We start from the raw sequence: 21,936 nt of genomic DNA, 5'->3' as shown, positions 1-21,936 counted from the left end.
ATCTTCATAAATGATTTGAAAAATGACAGTGACATTTATAAAGTTTGCAGACGATACCAAGATGGGAGGGGTTGCAAATGTTTAGGAGGACAGGATTAGAATTCAAAATTATGGAATCATAGAAGATTAGGGTTGGAAGAGACCTCAGGAGGCCATCTAGTCCAACCCCCTGCTCAAAGCAGGACCAACACCAATGATCTTGACAAACTGGAGAAATGGTCAGAAATAAATAGGATTAAATTCAATAAGGACAAATGCAAAGTACTCCACTTAAGAAGGAATAATCAATTGCACAAATACAAAATGGGTAATGATTGCCTAGGAAAAGGATCTGGGGGCTATAGTGGATCACAAACAAAATATGACTCAACAATGAAATACTGCTGCAAAAAAAGCAAACATCGTTCTGGGACTTTTTAGCAGGAGTACTGAAACCAAGACATGAGAAGTAATTCTTCTACTGTACTCAGCACCGATAAAGCCTCAACTAGAGTCAGTTCTGGGCACCACTCTTTGGGAAAGATGTGGACAAACTGGAGAAAGTCCAGAAGAAAGCAACAAAAATGACTGAAGGTCTAGAAAACATGACCTATGAGGAAATTGAAAAAAATGGGTTTGTTTAGTCTGGAGAAGAGAAGACCAAGGGGGAACATGTTAACAGTCTTCATGTATATAAAAGGTTGTTATAAAGAAAACGGTGATAAATTGTTCTCCTTAACCACTGAGGACAGGATGAGAAGTAATGGACTTAAATTGCAGCAAGGGAGATTTAGGTTAGACATTAGGAAAAACTTCCTAAGTGTAAACGTAGTTAAGCACTAAAACAAGTTATCCTGTGGAATCTCCGTCACTGGAGTTTTTTAAGAACAGGTTAGACAAACACATGTCAGGGATGGTCTACTCTAGAAATAGTACTTAATTCTGTCTCAGTTCAGGGAACTGGACTAGATGATCTATAAAGTCCCTTCCACTCCTACATTTCTATGATTTCTATTATTTTTCATTGAGAACTACGTATATCCTTCCCAGTACAATGCACTATCCCCAGGATATCAAACTTCCCTGAATATGTATTTCTCGGTTGAGATCAAGCATGAAATATTTTAGCCCAAATGATTTTTCAGGGAGAAATTAGGTACCTCTTGCTTACCTTTACAGCTGACCAAAACTGTCTTTCTTGGAACTTTGATTGTGGCGATATTCTGTCTTCCACAGCGCTGGTCATGGAAAGTGTAACAGGAAATTGATAAAATAACATTTTCATGGTTTTTGTTTAGAAAAAAATATCCAGCCAACTGATCTCTTCTGTATACTGATGGATGTTAATTTCAGTTCTCAATCAATAAAGAGGGCCACAACCATAAAATATGTAACAGAGCTGAGACCTAACTTTAAATTTGGACAGGTTTCAGAGTAGCAGCCGTGTTAGTCTGTATCCGCAAAAACAACAGGAGTACTTGTGGCACCTTAGAGACTAACAAATTTATTAGAGCATAAGCTTTCATGGGCTACAGCCCACTTCTTCAGATGCAAAAGTGGGCTGTAGCCCACGAAAGCTTATGCTCTAATAAATTTGTTAGTCTCTAAGGTGCCACAAGTACTCCTGTTCTTTTTAAATTTGGAACCCATCACTAGTCTCTTGATAGTCCCTACTAAAAGTAGCAATTGGAAACACTTAACCACACTTGATATCAGACTGACACAGCACTGTACAGAGCCAGACACTCTGCAAACTTCCTATATCAGCTTTAGCAATGCATTTTCCCCAACGTTATCCTAGTTTTCAATCCTGTGTCTCTCCTAAAAAGAGGGATTTCCATTAATTCCAAATTGTGAAATATACAGAATATAGTGATAAACAAATCCAATAAAGCAAACTGGATTAAGCAAATTAAAAAACCAGCTCGGTATTTTTCTTCACAGTGAAAAGACTGAAGGGAAACAGTAACAATTTGTGACTGTGAGGAGGAGATGAATCAAAGGGGAAATACAGGCCAGCTGGGCCAAAGCACCCTTTTAACGATCACCAATTAATACATAGGGCCAGACTGAGGAGCTCTTACATTGTGGGGCACTTACTCACAGGACTAGTCCCACTGATTTCAATTCCTCTAATAAACAGGACTGCTTCTGAGAGGTACTATTCACGAGCTTGAGTAAGGGCTTCCCAACCTGACTCATAATGACATAGCAGACATTGGGAATTGTAGCTATTTCACGAAGTTTTCCTGCAACCTTCCATTCCATTAGTTTCCAATTCATGTTGACTGTATATTAAACTGGGACCTCACTTCCAATGAAGTGTTGGTATTTTACAGAATTAGCCTTACCTTTTAGGATACAGAGGAATAAAGACATCTTCCTCTATCGACTTCTTCATTCTTGAAACAATTGAGTTTACCAGATCCTATTAAAAAATTGGAGATTTATCATTGACATACCAATAGCTCCCCATAAAAACATGTAAATGATAGCTGATATATTGTAAGATATAATTTTGAAGTCAGCATTTCCCTTTAGATGAATGTGATACATTTATTATAGACTAAAACAGTTGCCACCTGTTTTATATATATTTTCTTAGCTATGGTTATCAGCTGGTTGCAATTTTAACTGACCCTACCATGCTCTTTGACCATTTGTCATTGTGGTGTTTTAATTTTAATTTTCCCCAAATGATGCCAGTTGCTGCATGTTATTTTACTAGCAAAATTATTATACATAATCTATAACTAGAAGTAGAAGGCAGGGGCAAATCACTCCATAACTGCCCTATTCTATACACCTCCCATGACGCTTTGGTATTGGCCACTGTCAGAGACAGATAATGGGCAAGATGGACTATGATCTGACCCAGTATGGCCATTCTTATGTTCTTATAACTACAAAACGAAACTGGTGGTTAAACAAGAGATTCATCATATAGAAGAACTGAAAAATTCTACATAACTAATTGTGTCATAAGCAATACCACAGATAGACCTTTGGATAGAAAAAGTAACTAAGAGCTTTACACAATGTCTCTACACTTATCAAATTAAAATGTGGGTAATTTTTAGTTTTATTTTTCTGACTTTAGCCAAGACATCAAAAATATGCTGAAAAGGTACTACTGTATTTGATTTCCCCAGTTTCAAAGCAGTGATCTGGTTGACAGGTAGACCCATGGGTTTTCATATTCGAGATCTGATTTTCTACTCAATTTCACCAATTTTATGATGGTGAAATTCCTTGGATTTACATAGGAATGAAACTAGCATACTGGAGTAGAGAATCATGAACTCAAAGTGCACAATTATAAAATGCTTAATTAACATTATAGAGATCTTTTTCACTGGTGGAATGATTATCCATATTTTTATAAATTAAAATCCTTCTAGAAAGGAAGCCACTTAGTGAAACTTAAACAGGCCTGCATTTTTTTTTTAAAGCTTTTCTTTAGCTCTGGTGTAGTTCTACACCAGTGAAAAAGATTTGAGCTCGGAAGCATCCTTAAAATTTTAAACAGTTAAAAGTTGTGCATTTAATTCTTTTTTTTTTTTTTAATCAAATGCAAAGTTATAAGTTCTTGAAGATTCATCTTCACAGAGGAGCAAAAAGATTACAATTATGACAAGCCTCTTGCTAACAGTAGTCATGATTTTTCTAGTAGCAAGAGCCAATTTCTGCCCAAAGATATACACATCTCCCACAGATAAAAGGGAGCTGCATTTGCACATCTGAGAGCAGAACAATCTTAGCTTCAAATTTTTGCTTATTACAGGCAACCAGCAACTTTAGAATTATATGATGAATGCATACAGCAAGGGTAGGAAGAGTATATAATCTATCAATGTCTTTAAAATATACCATTTTCTTCTGGTCTCTCACAGCACAGTGGTTTTTACCTGTTTTGCTTTACTGGATTCATTTTTGGAAAGGGAATGTTCTTCAAAGATATTTTTGCAGAGTTGAACTAGACTGACTGTTTGTGAAGTTGACAAAGGATCCCACACATGCTCTACAAAGCCTGAAAAACATTATTTCAGAAATGATGTACAAGTAGTTACTTGCTTGTTTTAAAATGTCACTCTAAACAGGAGATAAACTTAATTTGCATACAAGTGTCCACCAGGCAAAAGATAATGTTACTTCATTCTTCATCTTTACAATAAGCATAAGCAGATTTTTTCATTAGATGCTCTCGTGCTTTGCAATACATAAGCAAACCCAGTCTTTCTACCTGTCTAATGCCACATTTCTTCCTCCTTTATAGTCTGTTTCCATGACAGCAACATCTTTCTAATGGTTTTCTTATGTATCATCTGTTGTCCTCCTCTTTTCTATCTTCCATCAGGTGGTATACAATCAAAGGCTTATCTAAGAATACAGTTTTTTGACATCCATACGACACACTCAACCAGCCTTCTTTCTCAAATCATTGTCTCTACAGTCTGCTGAGCAGTCTTCTGTAATACATTAGCACTGGTTAGTTTACCCCAGTGGTTCTCAAACTTTTGTATTACTGACCCCTTTCACACAGCAAGCCTCTGAGTGGGACCTCCCCTTCTAAATTAAAAAAGATTTTTTTTATATTTAACACCATTATAAATGATGGAGGTGAAGTGGGTTTAGGGTGCAGGCTGACACCTTGCTTGTGACCCCCACATAATAACCTTGTGACCCCCTGAGGGGTCACGACTCCCAGTCTGAGAACCCCTGGTTTATCCCGTCGGCGGACACTAAGTATTCTTTGCAAGCATCTCTGACAAAATGCATTAAGTTTCCTGTTGTTGGTTTCTAGCATTTGTCAAGTTTCAGAAGCATATAACAATGTGGATATTACAATGGCATTGTATAACTTTATCTTGGTTCTTGCATGAATCTCCTTATTTTTTCCAGATATTTGCCAGTCTTGAAAAGGTTCCACTTGCCTTCCCCATTCTTGCTTCTACCTCCTTACAGAGCTGGCCATCAGCAATCATTGTGCTTCCAAGATATACCAACTACTTATCCAGGCTGTAGCTTCACTATTGATCACATATGCATTATCATTGCTCTCAATGATCATGACGTTCTTGTTCTTTTGGCCAATTCTTAATCCTACTTTGGCAGCCTCACATTTGACATTGGTGGTGATCTTTTTCAGAGCATCATCAGGTGTGTCCAACAGAACAATGTCATCTGCACAGTCGATCTTGAGGTTTTCTTTTACTTCATTTAATTGCTGTATCTTCCTTTGATGTTGCTTTTCGCATCAAGGAATTATCACGATTTTCAGATCACACCTTCCCCCAAACTATATTACAAAGTTTATGTATTTCATGAACTACACCTCCTCCCCAGCTTTAAGCATTTCAGCAGTGATTTTATCGTGACCAGGCACTTTCACATTTTTTAGCTGCTTAACTGCCTCCTCTATTTCTGCTTCTGAAATTTGTAGCAGTGAGATATTTAAATCTTCACCTTTGTCACATCCATCCATTAGAATTGTTGGCTGTGGTTGGTTGAGTACTTCCTTAAAATGTTCTCACCATCGTTCTGCTTCCATTGTTAACTATCTTCCATCTTTCACATTTACAATACCACTGTGACTCTGGAACCATGATGATAATTGCTTATTCATACGGACCAGTTTCTCAGTTTCGTCTCTCACTGATGCACCTTCAGCTTCTCTAACATTTTTGTCAAGCCATTCTCTTACCTTTTCATCACAACTTCTTTACTTATCTTTCTCTACATACGCCCATTACAGTGTGCATTGTTTTTCACGTGTCACCTGTGCTTGCCTCTTTTTAAAGGTTTTCTTTCTTCAATCAATTTCCATGTGCCTGAATGTATCCACTCTTCTTTCCTTGATCTCCTTGGTGCAAATGAAGTTGTGGAAGCTTCCTGACAGACATTTCTAAAGTGAGCCCATTGTTACTCTATATCATCATTTATTACCCACAGCTCTTGGAATCTGCTTGAGAGCTAGATTTTAAAATCCCTCCTGATTCCCAGGTCAGATAGTTCCTTCACACTGAATTCCATCTCTCTTTTCTGATTAGCTTGTCTTTTTAGCTTTATTCTAACTGTTCCAGTGACAAGATAGTGGTCATTTCCTAAATCAGTACTTGTAAGAGATTATGTATCCAGCACTTATCTTCTCCACCATCTGCTGATGACAATGTGATTCAATTGTTTCTTGATAATTCCACCATTTGACCTCCATATTAGTTTTTGTTTCCTAGATGAGGGAAAGTGTCCCTCTAATGTACAGGTTATACCCAATACACAGCTTAGTAAATCACCATTGTCCGCCCACCCTTCACTTCTGTATTTACTCAGGCAATGCTCATATCTGAGGTTGTCGGGTTCGTGTCATCCATAACAAGAATGACATCATAAGTGTGGACCTGGTTTAATACATCCTTCAACTTACTATGCAATGCATCTTTTACTTGTTCATCATGTTCACTGGTAGGTGCATAACACCAGATGATAGTTACTTTAGCATGATTTGTAACAAACATGCTCTTATAATTCGTAAGTTAACTTGTCCCCATTCCTGTAGAGCTTATGTTGCTTTTCTGTAGAGGAATACTCCAACTCCCTCTACGAGAGTATCATTTTGCCTTCCTGAATAGGGTGCTGTGATACCATCTGAATGGAGTCTTCCACCTCCACTTCATCTCTTTTCACTCATTCCAAGAACACTAATCTTGAATTGGGTCATTTCTCCAACTACTTGACTCAGTCACCCACATGGTTCTCACATTCTAGCACCCGATTCTAGTTTTAGTTTTAGAATATAAGAACGGCCATACTGGGTGAGGCCAATGGTCCATCTAACCCAATATCTTGTCTTCCGACAGTGGCCAATGGCAGGCGCTGTGAGGATCTCTGGTTTCAGGCAATGAATTCCCTCGTGGGTTTGGTCCAACCCCTTCATACCTCCATTCAAACTTACCTGTTGTAGACTCTGATTTCAAGAGGCTAATTGAGACAGAGAGGCTGGTCAATTGAGACATTCTTTTTATCAGGGTTGTTTCCATAACTGGGACTTAAAAATAAATAAATACAAGGACAGAAAGTTGGTCTGACTCACAACCATAGATCCATGGCTCCTCATTCAATATATATTTGGAGCAACCTATATTATGCCTGACATTCCCTCATCCACAACATGAGGGATACTCTGTGTAGCTTCGGATGCCCCAGACAGCAGAAATGTCCTTAGTAGTAATTCATTCTTTACGTAGACTAGTAATTACATACAAATCTTTATATACCCATACACATAATGGAGCTACTTGTCTGAAGAATCGGTATATTCAGTGAATATAAAGTACATTTTGCAAGTGAGTTCTGCTAATTTTGCATATACTTATACATTAATAGATCTACTTCAAAAATGTATTTGAAAAAACCTATTTCCCTGTATGGTTCTGACAGACAAATACTTCCTACTCAGTTACGTACATGGTACCTAGATGCTATGATGAGGGGCCATAAGAAGCATATAGACAAACCAAGAATACATTGTGAAATCAATGTCATTTATGATTAATTCAAGAGGTGATCTGGAGTAACATACAACTTTCTACGGACTTTAGGAGTCAAATTTAAATAATTCAGAATACCTTATTTATTTATACATGTAATAGACCCTTACCAAATATTATGTAAAAAAATATGAAGGGTCTCAAGAACTAACTGCTTAAATTAGAAGAGGAAAATATTTGATATAGCACTTCATTTTAACTTAGCTACGGAAGGCAGTGAGAATAAAACATACAAAAATGGTTCTAGAAAGCAGTCATAGCTCCCTATTTGATATCAAACTGCCTGCTTTTATGAACAGTGTAACACAACATCCTTGGGTGAGTCACTGGTGGCAGGAAGGGACATCCAAATCTTAAAGCATAAACCTTTACCTTCCTGAACTAAGAGACCCAAGTTGGTTAGCCAAAGCTTTAGTAGGCTCATCAACAGCCATCTGTGGCCCAGTCACCACCAGAAAGTGACAGAGTGCCACACTAAATGTGTGTGGGTTACAATAGCTATGATGTTTGTTTTCACATGGAAAACCCCTTATCCTTTCCAGTCTTCTCCAAGAAATCTACTGTTTGAATGACAAGCTCCCTACTTATAGTGTGCTTGACACCACAGCCCCTTGGCCTCATCCTGAAGACCTATATAACAGCTTACGTGCTGCAACAAGAAATCTAGCTTTACCATTGTTAGTAACTAAATAATATTGGTTAAATTGAGCAAGAAGGCTAAAATGTTAATTGCCTAACTATAGTTAACGCTATTGAAGCAGTCTTAACATACCTGTAATTTTAGGAAGAATAGTTTTCTCGGTGATTGTAGGCAAAATTGTTTGATCAGGGTCATCATTTCTCTTGGATTGTGGCACATTTTTGGCATCACTAAATTCTTCTATAGCTCTGAACCAGGGCATCTCATTCAGATCTATGGAATTCTGCTTAAGAAAAACAATCAATGAGAGGCATCAGGCCACTGAGGACTCACACAAGATATTTTTGTCAAAGTATTTTCACTAATGGATTTCCCAATGACAATTCTCTCCCAGGACAACGGGCAAAATACAAAAAATGATCTTTCACTTTATGAAGGAAAGCCAAGAACTATCTGAACAACTGAGTAAGACCAAAAAGATAGATCAAAAAGATGCTGGCTGCAAAGGCAGAAAGTGCAATGGCTAAGCAAGAAGACTAGGAAGAAAATTAGGATTAAAATGTTGAATTCTTTGTAGATCACAATGCCTGTGATCATCTAAGTCTGGCTTCCTGTATACTGGGGGCATAGAACTTTTCCAAAAATAATTGCTAGGGCATATCTTTTAGGAAAACATTCAATCTTGATTTTAAAACTGCCAGTGATAGGGAATCCCACTACCCTTGGTAAATTGTTCCAATGATTAATTACTCTCACTGTTAAAAATTACCTATTTGAATTTGTCTAGCTTCAACTTCCAGCCATTGGATTGTGCTATACCTTTCTCTACTAAACTGAAGAGCCCATTATCAAATATTTGTTTTGCATGTAGATATTTACAGACTGTAACCAACTCACCCCTTAACCTTTTCTTTGTTAAGCTAAATAAATTGAGATCCTGGAGCCTATCACTATAAGGCATGTCTTGAACCCTCTCCAGTTTATCAACATCCTTCTTGAAATGTGGGCACCAACACTGGATACAGTATTCCAGCAATGGTCGCACCAGTGCCAAATACGAAGGTAAAATAACCATTCTGCTCCCGCTCAAGATTCTTCTTGATACACTTAAGTATTGCATTAGCCCTTTTGGCCACAGCATTGCATTTGGAGCTCATGTTCAGCTGATTATCCACCATAACTCCCCAGTTTTTTTTTTCCCAGAGTGTCTGCTTCCCACGATAGAGTCCCCCATCCTGAAAGTATTATTTTATTTTTATTTCCAGGTTTTTAATAATGTCAAATAGTGTAGGGCCCAGAAGTGATCCCTACTGCACCCCACTAAAAATACACCTGCTTGATGATTTCCCATTTGCAATTACATTTTGAGATCTATTAGTTTTTAATCAATGTAATGTGTGTAATCTTAATTTTATACTGTTCTTGTTTTGCACTCAAAAATGTCATGTGGTAACAAGTCAAACACTTTACAGAAGTCTAAGTATATTACAACAACGCTATTACCTTTATCAATCAACTCTGTGATCTTATTTTTAAAAAAAATCAGATTAGTTTGATAGGATAAAATGGGTCTCAAGGAGTTCTATGGGAGTTAGGTCTTTTTTGAAAATCCCTGCCAGACTTTTCAAATATGAGGGTAACATAATACATCTTTACTGATTTTTTAATGTACCCATTGTAAGGCATCTGGGGGCATGACAGAGAAAGCATTACAGTACCATTCCACACCTTTAACTCTATTTTATTATAACAATATATACCAAAATGATTCACACTCAAACCATATTTGACCTAACTCTTGCACTGTTCATTGACACCTGTAAACTCATGCTCTGGCAGACCTCCAGAGACAAAAAAATTCCAGTTGGAAACCCTTCACCACAAACACTCAGATTCCAGTCCCCAGGTACAAGTCTGTTGAACTGCCATTAGATACACTGCACTCCACAGATAACAGCTATTGAAAGTGATGCCTAGGGATAAAGACAGGTCCCTAAGGTAATGAGGCCCCTTATAACATAGGGCTTTACAGACTAGAACTAACCTTGAATTTCACAGAGAAGCAGATGGAATGCTAGCGCAGTATGTGTATAATAAAGTACAGTGTGCCAATTGATAAGTGAAAAAATTTACTAATGAACATACCTCAAGAGGATTCCAGCCTATTAACTGAATTCTGATTAATGGGCTTAAAAGTTTAGGCAGGCATAAACTAATGTAAGCATCATAATAAGAGTCAGGAAACTTCTGTCTCCATTGATGAAATTTCAACAGGATATTCCCGATGTTGCAAAAATCTGCATGCACATCTTCACAGATTTTCTTACTCGCCTGTAAGATATCGTCTGTGGATAAAATATATTTGTATATAGAGAAATATTACTAAAAATATTTATGGACGCACAAACTAAAACAGAATATGCATAGACAGCACACATGGAGGATGTATCCATGTGACAAACTGCTTTTTTCATGAACCTTCCTCTTCTCTGTCTCTGATAGAATTTATTCTAATATTCCAACTCCCTGAGAAGCTTCTAACAGTTGATCTTTATTTTTAAATTCTCCCCCCAAAAGATATGGACCTCCCCCACCACTCAAAAAAAAAATTATATTGGCACAAAACTCAGGACAGACAAGGTTCAGTCTTGAAGTAGCAGCAGGTTTAAATGATCAATATCTTGCAAGCTCTATCCCAAAAAGCAATAGGGAGATAGATCTACAGCTATTCAGTGCAGGATTTGCTTCTAATCTTAGAAGGAATCAAAATTTCAGACTTTAAAACCACGATGTGATTATCCATTGGAAACTATTTTAGAAGCACTGTAAGTAAGTTACTTATATTTTTCCTCTCCCTCTGAACCCTGTGCATCTATACTCAAGGTGATTAGAGAAGCCTGCTTTTAACCATAGGAAAAAAAACAAAAAATAGTCTCTAAAGAGCTAAAAAAAATTTCTTTACAAATAAGCGGCATACGAAATACATGGTAGTGTGGCATCAGATTTTGTCAGAATTCTTTGGGGGATAACCTATAATTCACTTATGGCTTCACTGTGTGCAAGTCATGTGGCCATCCCAAAAACTCATGCTAACAAAACCAATATACCACAGCACACCATTATGTGTTCTCTATATTCCCACCAACAAAAAAAATTATTAACTTAAGAATCAAAGTTGCTCCAGTGTATTTCCTCACTATAAATGCATAGTTTTCAATTCAGGTGTAGTCTTTTTTTCAAAAGCAACTTATCTTTATCTTAGAAATATGGAAGGACTTTGTTCATTACAAGGCAGTCACTGACCTTTGTTTTTCTGGAAATCAGTCATCTCTGCTGCAGACAGCTCATCATCACTGGACATGCCCTCATGGTGATCAGATTTCCCACAACTCTCTCTTGCTTGCCTTCTGCATGTCCTATATTTTGTAATGAAGTCACATTAGAGACCCTTCAGCAAATCTATATCTAAGAGAGAAAACTTTTATGAAGGCAGATTATTTTACAATAAAAGTGGAGAGAGAAAAGAGTATGCAAAAGGAAATATCATCAGCACTGACCAACAGAGCAAAAACGGCAATTTTGTAATAAAGTAGAGCTAAAAGGAAGTGGAAAACTTGTGTAAAATGGTTTTGGAAACTGGGATTAAAAATATCAGAACACTTATCATTGGGGATGTGTGCGCCCAGTAGGACCTTAACCTTTCCTCCATTAGTTTCTACCCCCATTTCAGTCCCAGCTTTCCCGACATCTCCCACCCCACCTTCAATATTGAACTTCAGGTTCAGTTCTCTCTGTGCTGGACCATGATACAGTATTTCTTTTAACTGAGAGCTCTGGTGCATAATGAGGTCTGGCACCATAAATTGCAGAGCCCATAAGACCTAGAATTGGAGCACCCAAGACTTCATTGTGCAACAGACCACGTAAAAATTCAGAGATGTAGTTGAGTTCCAATTTAACTATAAACATAGAAAGAGGTCACATGAGGCTGCAGATTCCAGAACCCATATATCTGCTTCTGGAAAATGCTCAGTTGTTTACATGAAAATAAATCTTTTACATCAATGTAATACTTTTGCTTCTCACTTAACTGTTCTAAATATTTAGTACAGTAAGAAGCTTAATTTAGGTATTTTTCATCTATTTTAATTCCAAAGACAATGCCTCTTCAATGTGCACTAGACTCAATTCATTACCTTATTTTATTGCACTTCAGTATAAAACAAGTTTCTTTTGCTCATTTTACATGCTTTCAAATACTTGCTAATAATTTATTGTTTTTTAAACAGAAAGGTCTTCTACAATGATAGTAGTCTAGGATCTAACATTAGATCAAGAAAATTTCTTATGAACTGAGGGGAAAAGCTACTGATTGAACGAGATGATTTAACAGGTCATTTTCATCTCCACTTTGTGGGATTCTATGATAAGTGAAAAAATTTCACCTATTGGAATCATGGTGCTTATTGACAGCATTTTGGTTGCCCACACAATGATCTAAAGTTTGTTTCTACACAAGTTCATAACACTGATAATGAATAGTAGCTTTTCCCATCATCTCACAAGAAGTTTTCTTAATACCAATGCATTAGGTTCTCTGGGGAAAACAAAACCATTGATGCTCAGATCCCAAGCAACATGACAGTGAAGATCATTAAGAAGTAACGTGAAAGTGTACTCCAAATAGTCCCATTCTAAGTTTTGGAAGGCAAATTAGTTAGTATTCCTTTTGGTAATAAATTAGACAGAATCCAAGAAAAATGTTAAATAAAAGCTTCCCGGTTAGAAACCCTGCATATTTACATTCACCACTGCATGAAAAATAGAAAGTTACTCTAACAATATGTGATCATCAATGTTATATGAATTTATGTTTTATAATTACCTTCGAGCCTCACACTCTTCCAGGAGCTGCTTTGTTTTTTCATCATCTTCCAAGCTGTCATCAGTTGACTTGCCATTCTTTCCTATGAATAGAAATAGTTGTATAACAACATCCGCTGGTTTGAAATTTCCATTTTCTTGAATACAAAATATTTTTGTCCATACTAATTTTTTCCCCCTCTACAGTTTATTATTTTAGAAATGGCATGAAAACACTTTATCAGTAACCTCTGCAATGTTAAAGCAGAATAATATTACACCTGTATGGACTGTGTAACAATCGGATATGCCAGTTTCTTGATATAACACAGTATGAGGTCAGAAAGTGAGTGATGAAGTTATTGCTTTTTGGTATCTGTTGGAGATAGAAATGAATGTCTTATGGAACACACTATTGACAGTGCTGAAGGTGACAATGAATGCTAGAGACTTCTCTCAGTTTGTAAGTCAAAACTGAAACTAGGCAACAATTTTATTCCAATTCAAGAAGTTATTCTAACCTTAAATATTATGAATAATTACTATCTGGTTTGGAACCTAGATCTAGTGATAAAGAACAGCACCAGACTAGTCCTCCACTAGTGCTGCCTTCTGTTGCTGTTGAGTGCTCACTGTGTCTGTGTCCACCAATATCAATTGTTCTTTCTCTGATCTCCTTTTAAGCTAGTAGAGAATAGCCTGATTGGGCTGGAAAGCATCTTACACTGCACACACACGCACACACTCTTCCCTCCCCTCAACTTCTGTTGAGGAAGTGCAAAAGCTTCAGTTGCTGAAAAATTTATTTTTAAAAAGTCATACTAACTTGATAGCAGCTGAACATAAGCAGATTCATTTTTCAGATCCTCTTGCCTACGTTTCAAGAGAGTTATGGCTTGTTGTTGAAGTAGCATCTGCATAGCTGACTCCAGTTCATTAATATGAAGTAGCTGAAATATATTCAATAGATATTACATTTTCAGTGAACTGCTAGAATTACAAAAGAAAAGCTGAAAGCAAAAATGTGCAAAAGCCGAAGTAGTTTCCCCAATTATTTTTATACATAACAACGATGAATAACTATATACATTATTTTTTCCAGTTTGAGTAATAAGTTCCTATTCCTTTTGATTAGACCTTTCAGGCTCAGTTCATGATAAGCTGAGAAGTACCAGCTATTGAGATGGGTGAAGGAATAAACAGAATACTTAGAATGGCAGGTAATGTGTTCAGTTTGCAAGTAAAAAGATGCTTTTTTCTAACTGCTGCCCTTACAAGCTCAATAGGGACTCTGGTAATCAAGCTGCTGTCTTCCATGCATTTCACACATCATTACCAGTAAAAGTTTCAATAGGACAAAATTTCACCTTCAGTTATACCTGTATTACACCTCACTGTCTTCGAATTAGGTTATCAGACTAACATCTTTGCAATCTCAATGCCTCCAGTAGGCTTACACGGGAGTAACTGCCTGGAACTTAGTAAGCAATTTTTGTTCATGATGAACAAGATGGAATAGATACCAAATTAATCTTAGCTATGTTGGGCTTTGCAGGGATAGAAGGAGTAAAAGCAGTAAAATCTTATTTTTTGTCATTTAGGTAAACATGACGACTTAGAACATCCATCCACCAGGAACTAAGGTGAAGTAAGGTTCCATTAACACAGTCACTTTTCAGGGTAAAAATTATACAGAACATGGATACCCCTATTTGAATCACCCCTACTAGAGACCTTGAAATCCATTGGCTTTCACAAATCCATCCTAGCATGTTTAAAAAAGTGTGGCTCACCTGGTTCATTTCAGGTGAGCTTTACAGGCCCAAGTTACACTCTGAGCTAATTAAAAATCATCAGTAGTCTAAAGTAACTCAGCTGTTCCAGTACTAGGAAGATAGAGAATTATCCTCCGATCAAGAGAAATTAGAGAATTCTCTCATCCAAAAGGTTTCAGCAAAACTGTTGTTGGAGCTTTTAATTCACATGGCCTCACTTTCCTTTTACAGTTTACTTAATCATTTGAAATAAAGTTGTGAAATGGACAAATAATTTTTTTTTTTGGACATTTAAGATTTTGGACTGAATGCCATGCTCATTTTAATGAGCAACCAGCAGTTATTCTCCCTCTTTCTGATATTTAAATAGAGGTTTCAAAGGTAGCGTCTAAGCTCTAAATACAGTAATGCAGACCACATAGCCGTATCCACCCAGGACACAATGGCAGTGTATTCTTTGCCTCACCCAGACTGTAAGAAGCTTTGCTTGCCATCCCCCTCCTTTTAAATGCACATGGTGGTTATGATGGGAAGGCTACAGCAAATAGGTGTGCTTCAGCTAGTTAGATATAGCACAGACAGGTGGTGTAAAAGAATTCCCCCCCAGTTCCGCTAATCCATCTCAATCTAAACTTGAAACCCCCACCCCCTCCATTCTATAATATTGAGTACATTCCTATGGAAGTTTTAAGATGCACACATCTGAGGATTTAGGTGAGACCTTCAACTTAATTTTCAATTTTTACCTAAAACGGCATAATTTATAACTCTAATGTGTGTGTCCACATATCCTTATTCTAGTCCAATATTTTTATTTTGAAAAAATCTGGTTGTTGGCAGAGCAATACAAGATCTAAAATTATACTCAAGCCATCTGTCAAATACCAAAGCTGCCCAATATAGTGATGACACAGGAAGAGAATATTTAAAAGGGTGGTTTTTAAAAAAAAAAGTAGTTTTAGGGTATTATGTTAACAGTAAATTCCCTTTGACAATACTTGGATTTTACAATCACCACCGAGGTTTTACTATTCCCCCCACAAAGAAGACAAATTGAAAATAAGAATATTAAGTATGTTCTTTAGTCTCGTTAAACAATCTTAAGCATTACATAAAAGATAGCCTTCTGACAGAATTGCTTTTAAATTTATGATGTCCCTTTAATATTGTTTCCCCATACTTGGTGGAAACAAAATGTTAACTTCTAGAGGAAGGTGACTATTCTATTGGCTGAATATCACAAACCTCATCTCATCCCGTTAAAAAAAAAAAGTTGGTACCTTTTCATTCAAACAATCTACAAGGCTTTCCATGTAAGTTTTCATAGACCTGTAGAATTTGTAATTCAGAGCTGCATTTGAAGATCTTTCTAACTCCTGGATGGTACTCTTTGAGCTTTCAATGTCCTGTGTATATTTTTCGTGCTCCCTCTGGTGAGCACGATGAAGGTCCTGTAATGATGTTATTCTGAAAAAACCCAAACATTTGTAAACAACTTAACAAAAACTGCTTGCAAACAAGTTAAGCCACCTTAAGTTTTTTTCAATCATTTTGTCATATTGCCTCTGTATAAATCCATGGTATGCCCACATCTTGAATACTGCGTGCAGATGTGGTCACCCCATCTCAAAAAAGATATATTGGAATTAGAAAAGGTTCAGAAAAGGGCAACAAAAATTATTAGGGATATGGAATGGCTGCCATATGAGGAGAGATTAAGAAGACTGGGACTTTTCAGCTTGGAAAAGAGACAACTAAGTGGAGACATGATTGAGGTCTATAAAATCATGACTGGTGTGGAGAAAGTACACCTCTACCTCGATAGAACGTGACCCGATATAACACAAATTCAGATATAACGCGGTAAAGCAGTGCTCCAGGGGGGTGGGGCTGCGCACTCCGGTGGATCAAAGCAAGTTCAATATAACGCAGTTTCACCTATAACACAGTAAGATTTTTTGGCTCCCAAGGACGGCGTTATATTGAGGTAGAGGTGTATATAAGGAAGTGCTATTTACTCCTTCTCATAACACAAGAACTAAGGGTCACCAAATGAAATTAAAAGGCAGCAGGTTTAAAAGAAACAAAAGTAAGTATTTCTTCACACAATGCACAGTCAACCTGTGGAACTCTTTGCCAGAGAATGTTGTGAAGGCCAACACTATAACAGGGTTCAAAAAAGAACTAGATAAATTCAAGGAAGATAGTTCCATCAATGACTATTAACCAGGATGGGCAGGGAAGGTGTCCCTAGCCTCTGTTTGCCAGAAACTGGGAATGGGCGATGGGATGGACCACTTGATGGTGCCATCTGGGGCACCTGGCATTGGCCACTGTCAGAAGACAGGATACTGGGCTAGATGAACCTTTGGTCTGACACAGTATTGACATTCTTATGTTCGTAAGTCTAATTTCACTGAGGGAAAATGTTCATCTGAGTGACTGCTCTGTGAACAGTTCAGTAGAACTCTAGAATATTCTCTTCCTGTGTCATCACTATATTGGGCATTGGCCACTGTCAGAAGACAGGATACTAAGCTAGATGGATCTTTGGTCTGACCCAGTATGGCCGCTCCTATGTTCTTATGCAGCAAGCCTAGTTCTAGTTTAGTAATAATAGTACTTACTTCCATTACCCCCACTCAATTTAAAAAAGTCTACTAAGAATTAGTCATGCCAGCATTTCCCCATGTGTGGGGTGTGGACTGGCCTTTCCACTCTTCTCCAATCTCAGCTTTCATCTACATGGGTGGTAGATTAGATGCTAATGATGATACTTCAACATCAACACTGTTGACTATTTCACTGTTCATCTGGTCATGTAAGAAAGGAGAGGCCTGATATCCTAAAAAAACTGCACAATCCACTCTGAGTGCCTGCCCATTTTGGACAGACTTTTAGCACTGCAAAGCAGGATTGAATGTGGGCTGCAGTTTGTCTCATTTTCTTGAAGTGGGATTCAGCTTCCAACTTTGAAAAACTAAGTAATAAGTCAAAAAATGAGTCATTATGATTGACTAGCTGGTCAAATCGAACTAAAGGAAAACACAGTACAATCACAATTCAAAAAATCATGTTCAATTCAGCCTTCTGCAATTATGCATATTTTAAACAACATATTATGGTCAAATTAAATTATTTTCTTATCCCTGCTGGCTTGCAAGTAAGTGACCTAATTTTTTATGTTCCTAATATCCTCATTCTCTTTTCTGAATTTGATTCTATATTCAAGTGAACCCAGAATTTAACTAATCTTCTCCAGAAAAGTAGGCAAAAAAATGTTAACTGCTGCAAAATTCTTTAAGCCAATTTAGCCCTAATTCTTAAAGCTGATGTCAGTAGGGCTCTGCATGGGTCTCTTGGTGCATAACTCTCCACAGGACAAGGACCTAAAATCGGTGTTAAGACTTCAGCTTTGTGCTGTTTGCTTAATCTCCCACGACTGCATTACCACCAGTTTTAGCAACAGTGGGGGTGCTAGCAGAGAAGAACGGAAAGCATTTTAATCAACATCTCATCAAGCCCTTCTCACAGCATGTTCACATGGCTTTGGGGTGAAAACACCATTGATTAGTCTACATTAGTACTCCATCCCACGGCTCTGCATTAGTGGTAAAACAATGGAAGAGATTTTAACAAAAAGCTCCACATAGACATTGCCACAATGTTTACTACCAAGCAAAACAAAAATCTTAGTCCTATTCCGGATAAAGCAGCAAGTACATTACACATAAAACAATAATGCTAAGATCCTCTAGTATGTGGAAGAAAGAGTCAAACAGTAGTGACAGAATGAGATACACTGGTTCATAAAAGACATTAACAAAGCACTGTATGTAACATAGCATGCTCAAAACTTATGTTTCACATTAGCAACACTTACCTTGTATTCAGACGCTTCTTTACAATTTCCAGGTTCACAGGTGGCAGTGAAACAGAGGGATCAAACCTTATTTTCATGGACTGAGATTTATGTAGAGAAGCGTCTACATTAATTCCCTGTGAGAATTAGCATTGTTAATTTTTATGAACTTGTTTTCCTCTGGAACTGTAAGTTTAGCAGGCCCAGTGATTAGAATATATAGCAAGTTGTTGTTACTAGGTACATAATGTAATACAAATTTCTAAAAAATTAGATGTTTCCTGTGCAAAATGTATACACAGGTAAAGCTGATTATCCAGACATTTCTTTATTTTGGAGTTACACGTTTTTCCTCTCCCTTCATGAACTGATAAATCCCTACAATTTCCAGGATTGTACAGAACATTTCCATCCTGAAAACTGAGATCTGGTAGGTAATTTTTTTAATGTGTTTTAATCCCATCTTTACAGCCAACAGTAAATATACTCTCATTTTTCCTTTATATTTTGTTTTAGAACCATGTTGTTATATGCAAGATTTCTAGGAATAATTCATGATCTCCTCATGAGGCTTAAACAGTTAATAATATTGAAGGGCTACAGTATATAAGCATTAAGCAACAGACTGCAAATATAATAATTTATTTTTACCCTACAGTAAATGCCTAAGTAAACTCGAAATTTTGACAATAGGTGAATATACGACAGGTTCCACAATTTGAAAGTGTAAATTGCAAGTAACTGTGACAAAAGAAGGATTTCAGCCAATCACAGCTTAGAAAAGATGTTCTGCATTCTAGGTCAGCTTCAGTTTCCAAGTTGATTTAAGGTCTAGTCCAGAGGTGGGCAAACTATGGGGCGGGAAGTGGGAGGGGGCGAGGGACAGGCTGTTTAGGGAGGCACAGCCTTCCCTACCCGGCCCTCCATACAGTTTCTCAAAGCCGATGTCGCCCTCGGGCCAAAAAGTTTGCCCACCCCTGGTCTAGTCAATGTAGACAGTATCACACTAATCTAGTCTTGAAGTGACAAAGTCATGCATAATGGCAACCAAGTCTACACCTGAAAGAAATGGTTGCAATTTCCTTGCCAGACAGAGGAAAAAATGCCTTCCCAGAAACAACTGCCATACAATGGTCTAATAGGAGCTGGGTATCCAATAATACCAGATTGTAAACATATAGTGGGAAGATAAACCCAGCATCCCTTCAATTATATCCAGATTGAGCTTTAGACAGCCAGTTTCTTTTACCTGCCACAATCTCACCTAGACTAGCTAAAGGAGCACCTATTTGGTCATCAGCACATTGAAAGTGCCATAGTTCATACTCTCTTACAAAGTCTCCCAAATGCCCATGTACACATTGAACAGAAAGGGAAACAAGATGGAACCCTGTTGAACGCCACAGGAAAGTGCCCCTAGAAAGGTTAAATAACCAATCTAGTACTAGGGGGGAAGTATTATGACAGTGTTTCTTCCCCCATTTAACATTTCTTCCCTTGTTGACAGTTTATTAGTGTAGCTTTTAGAGGATGGCATTTTAACATTTTGGTTTGTGAGTACTTTTGTTTTTAAGATCCTGCACATCACAGTTGATACTTTGGCTCAGAGTTTCATTCTCAGACTTTTAGCTGACACAGATTCTTTGCCTTTCCAAAAGTAATACACCTTTCCTTTGAGGCTAATGACAATGCTGTTCCTCTGATCAGCTAGCAATGAGAAATTGCTGATCTGCATTACCACACTCTTCGCCTAGTTCTATTCTCCTGCCACCTAATGAATTAGCAGAGGGATCGGCAACCTTTGGCATGCGTCCTGTCAGGGAAATCCGCTGGCGGGCCGGGACGGTTTGTTTACCTGCAGCGTCCACAGGTTCGGCTGATCGCAGCTCCCACTGGCCACGGTTCGCTGTTCCAGGCCAATGCGGGCTGCGGGAAGCAGCAGCCAGCACATCCCTCAGCCCACACCGCTTCCCGCAGCCCCCATTGGCCTGGACCGACAAACCGCGGCCAGTGGGAACTGCAACCGGCCAAACCTGCGGACACTGCAGGTAAACAAACCGTCCCGGCCCGCCAGCGGATTTCCCTGACAGGCCGCATGCCAAATGTTGCAGATCCCTAAATTAGCATATCCAATGACCAAGGAAGGAGCTCTAATATTGCTCCCAAAACAAACTATCTTGCATAGCAGCAAAAAAGCAATAACAGTGAAAGAAAAAGCACATCACCTGTGGGAGTCTGACTGCTTTCTTTAGTTGCTGTTCTTCCCACATGTTTTGTATTTCATCATCTTCACTTGCTCCATCACTCTTGGGTACTGGAAGTAAAAGTAAGAGTAATTATATGACCAATAGTAGTTTTTCTCTCCATCTATCCTTTCTGAGCTCCCACCACCATCCCCAAAAATATTTGCTGCTGTTCCTACAAGTATTACTGGGAAAATGGGACAGGCAGAAAGAACAGCACAGGTGGGATTCTCAAAGTGGGATTTAAAGGCCGCAGCAGGAATAGACCACTACTGAAAATTAAGTCCCTGAGAATATAGTTTCTCAGTTAACTGTTGCTGCAGAGCCAGGGCAAGCATAAAATACTGTGCCCTACAAACACATTGGGATATTTTATTTTACAAATCAAACTGTATATAATCCATACTAAATATATGTAAATACAGATTGTTATTGTTCTATTAGGGCTGTAAAGCAATTAAAAAAATTAATCACGATTAATCACGCTGTTATACAATAGAATACCAATTAAATTTTATTAAAAATTTTGGATGTTTTTCCACATTTTCAAATATATTGATTTCAATTACAACACAGAATACAAAGTGTACAGTGCTCACTTTATATTTATTTTTTATTACAAATATTTGCACTGTAAAACACAAAATAAATACTATTTCAATTCACCTAATACAACTACTGTAGTGCAATTTCTTTATCATGAAAGTTGAACTTACAATGTAGATTTATGAACAAAAAATAACATTAAAAAATAAAACAATGTAAAACTTTAGAGCCTACAGGTCCATTCAGTCCTACTTCTTGTTCAGCCAATTGCTCAGACAAACAAAAACAACAAGGAGTCCTTGTGACACCTTAGAGACTAACAAAGTCATTTGGGCATAAGCTTTTGTGGGCTAAAACCCACTTCATCAGATGCATGGAGTGAAAAATACAGTAAGCAGTGTGTGTATATATATATATATAAATATATACACACACACACACACACACACACACACACACACACACATCACATGAAAAGATG

The 21,936-nt window shown here is 37.6% G+C and overlaps 1 protein-coding gene across 2 annotated transcripts in view; it reads right to left on the bottom strand.

The window, feature by feature from the left end:
* The window catches only part of GCFC2 (GC-rich sequence DNA-binding factor 2), a 45,391-nt gene that overhangs the window by 5,990 nt on the left and 17,465 nt on the right, over positions 1 to 21,936 (bottom strand). The window contains exons 5-15 of one of the 2 annotated variants that reach the window (XM_034766617.1): positions 20,892 to 20,980; positions 18,688 to 18,803; positions 16,085 to 16,271; positions 13,856 to 13,979; positions 13,052 to 13,133; positions 11,470 to 11,582; positions 10,312 to 10,511; positions 8,299 to 8,449; positions 3,888 to 4,009; positions 2,331 to 2,407; positions 1,151 to 1,217 (exon numbers count right to left, since the gene is read on the bottom strand). In XM_034766617.1, the coding sequence (XP_034622508.1) occupies positions 1,151 to 1,217; positions 2,331 to 2,407; positions 3,888 to 4,009; positions 8,299 to 8,449; positions 10,312 to 10,511; positions 11,470 to 11,582; positions 13,052 to 13,133; positions 13,856 to 13,979; positions 16,085 to 16,271; positions 18,688 to 18,803; positions 20,892 to 20,980 (1,328 nt within the window). The remainder of the gene's footprint in view (positions 1 to 1,150; positions 1,218 to 2,330; positions 2,408 to 3,887; positions 4,010 to 8,298; positions 8,450 to 10,311; positions 10,512 to 11,469; positions 11,583 to 13,051; positions 13,134 to 13,855; positions 13,980 to 16,084; positions 16,272 to 18,687; positions 18,804 to 20,891; positions 20,981 to 21,936) is intronic. The other variant, XM_034766618.1, reaches the window with a different exon arrangement.

This window comes from Trachemys scripta, chromosome 3, assembly GCF_013100865.1.
Source record: "Trachemys scripta elegans isolate TJP31775 chromosome 3, CAS_Tse_1.0, whole genome shotgun sequence".
In the NCBI taxonomy this organism is placed as follows: Eukaryota; Metazoa; Chordata; order Testudines; family Emydidae; genus Trachemys; species Trachemys scripta.
The sequence above is the reverse complement of the archived record's forward strand: the minus strand, read 5'-3'. Positions and strand labels throughout refer to the sequence as shown.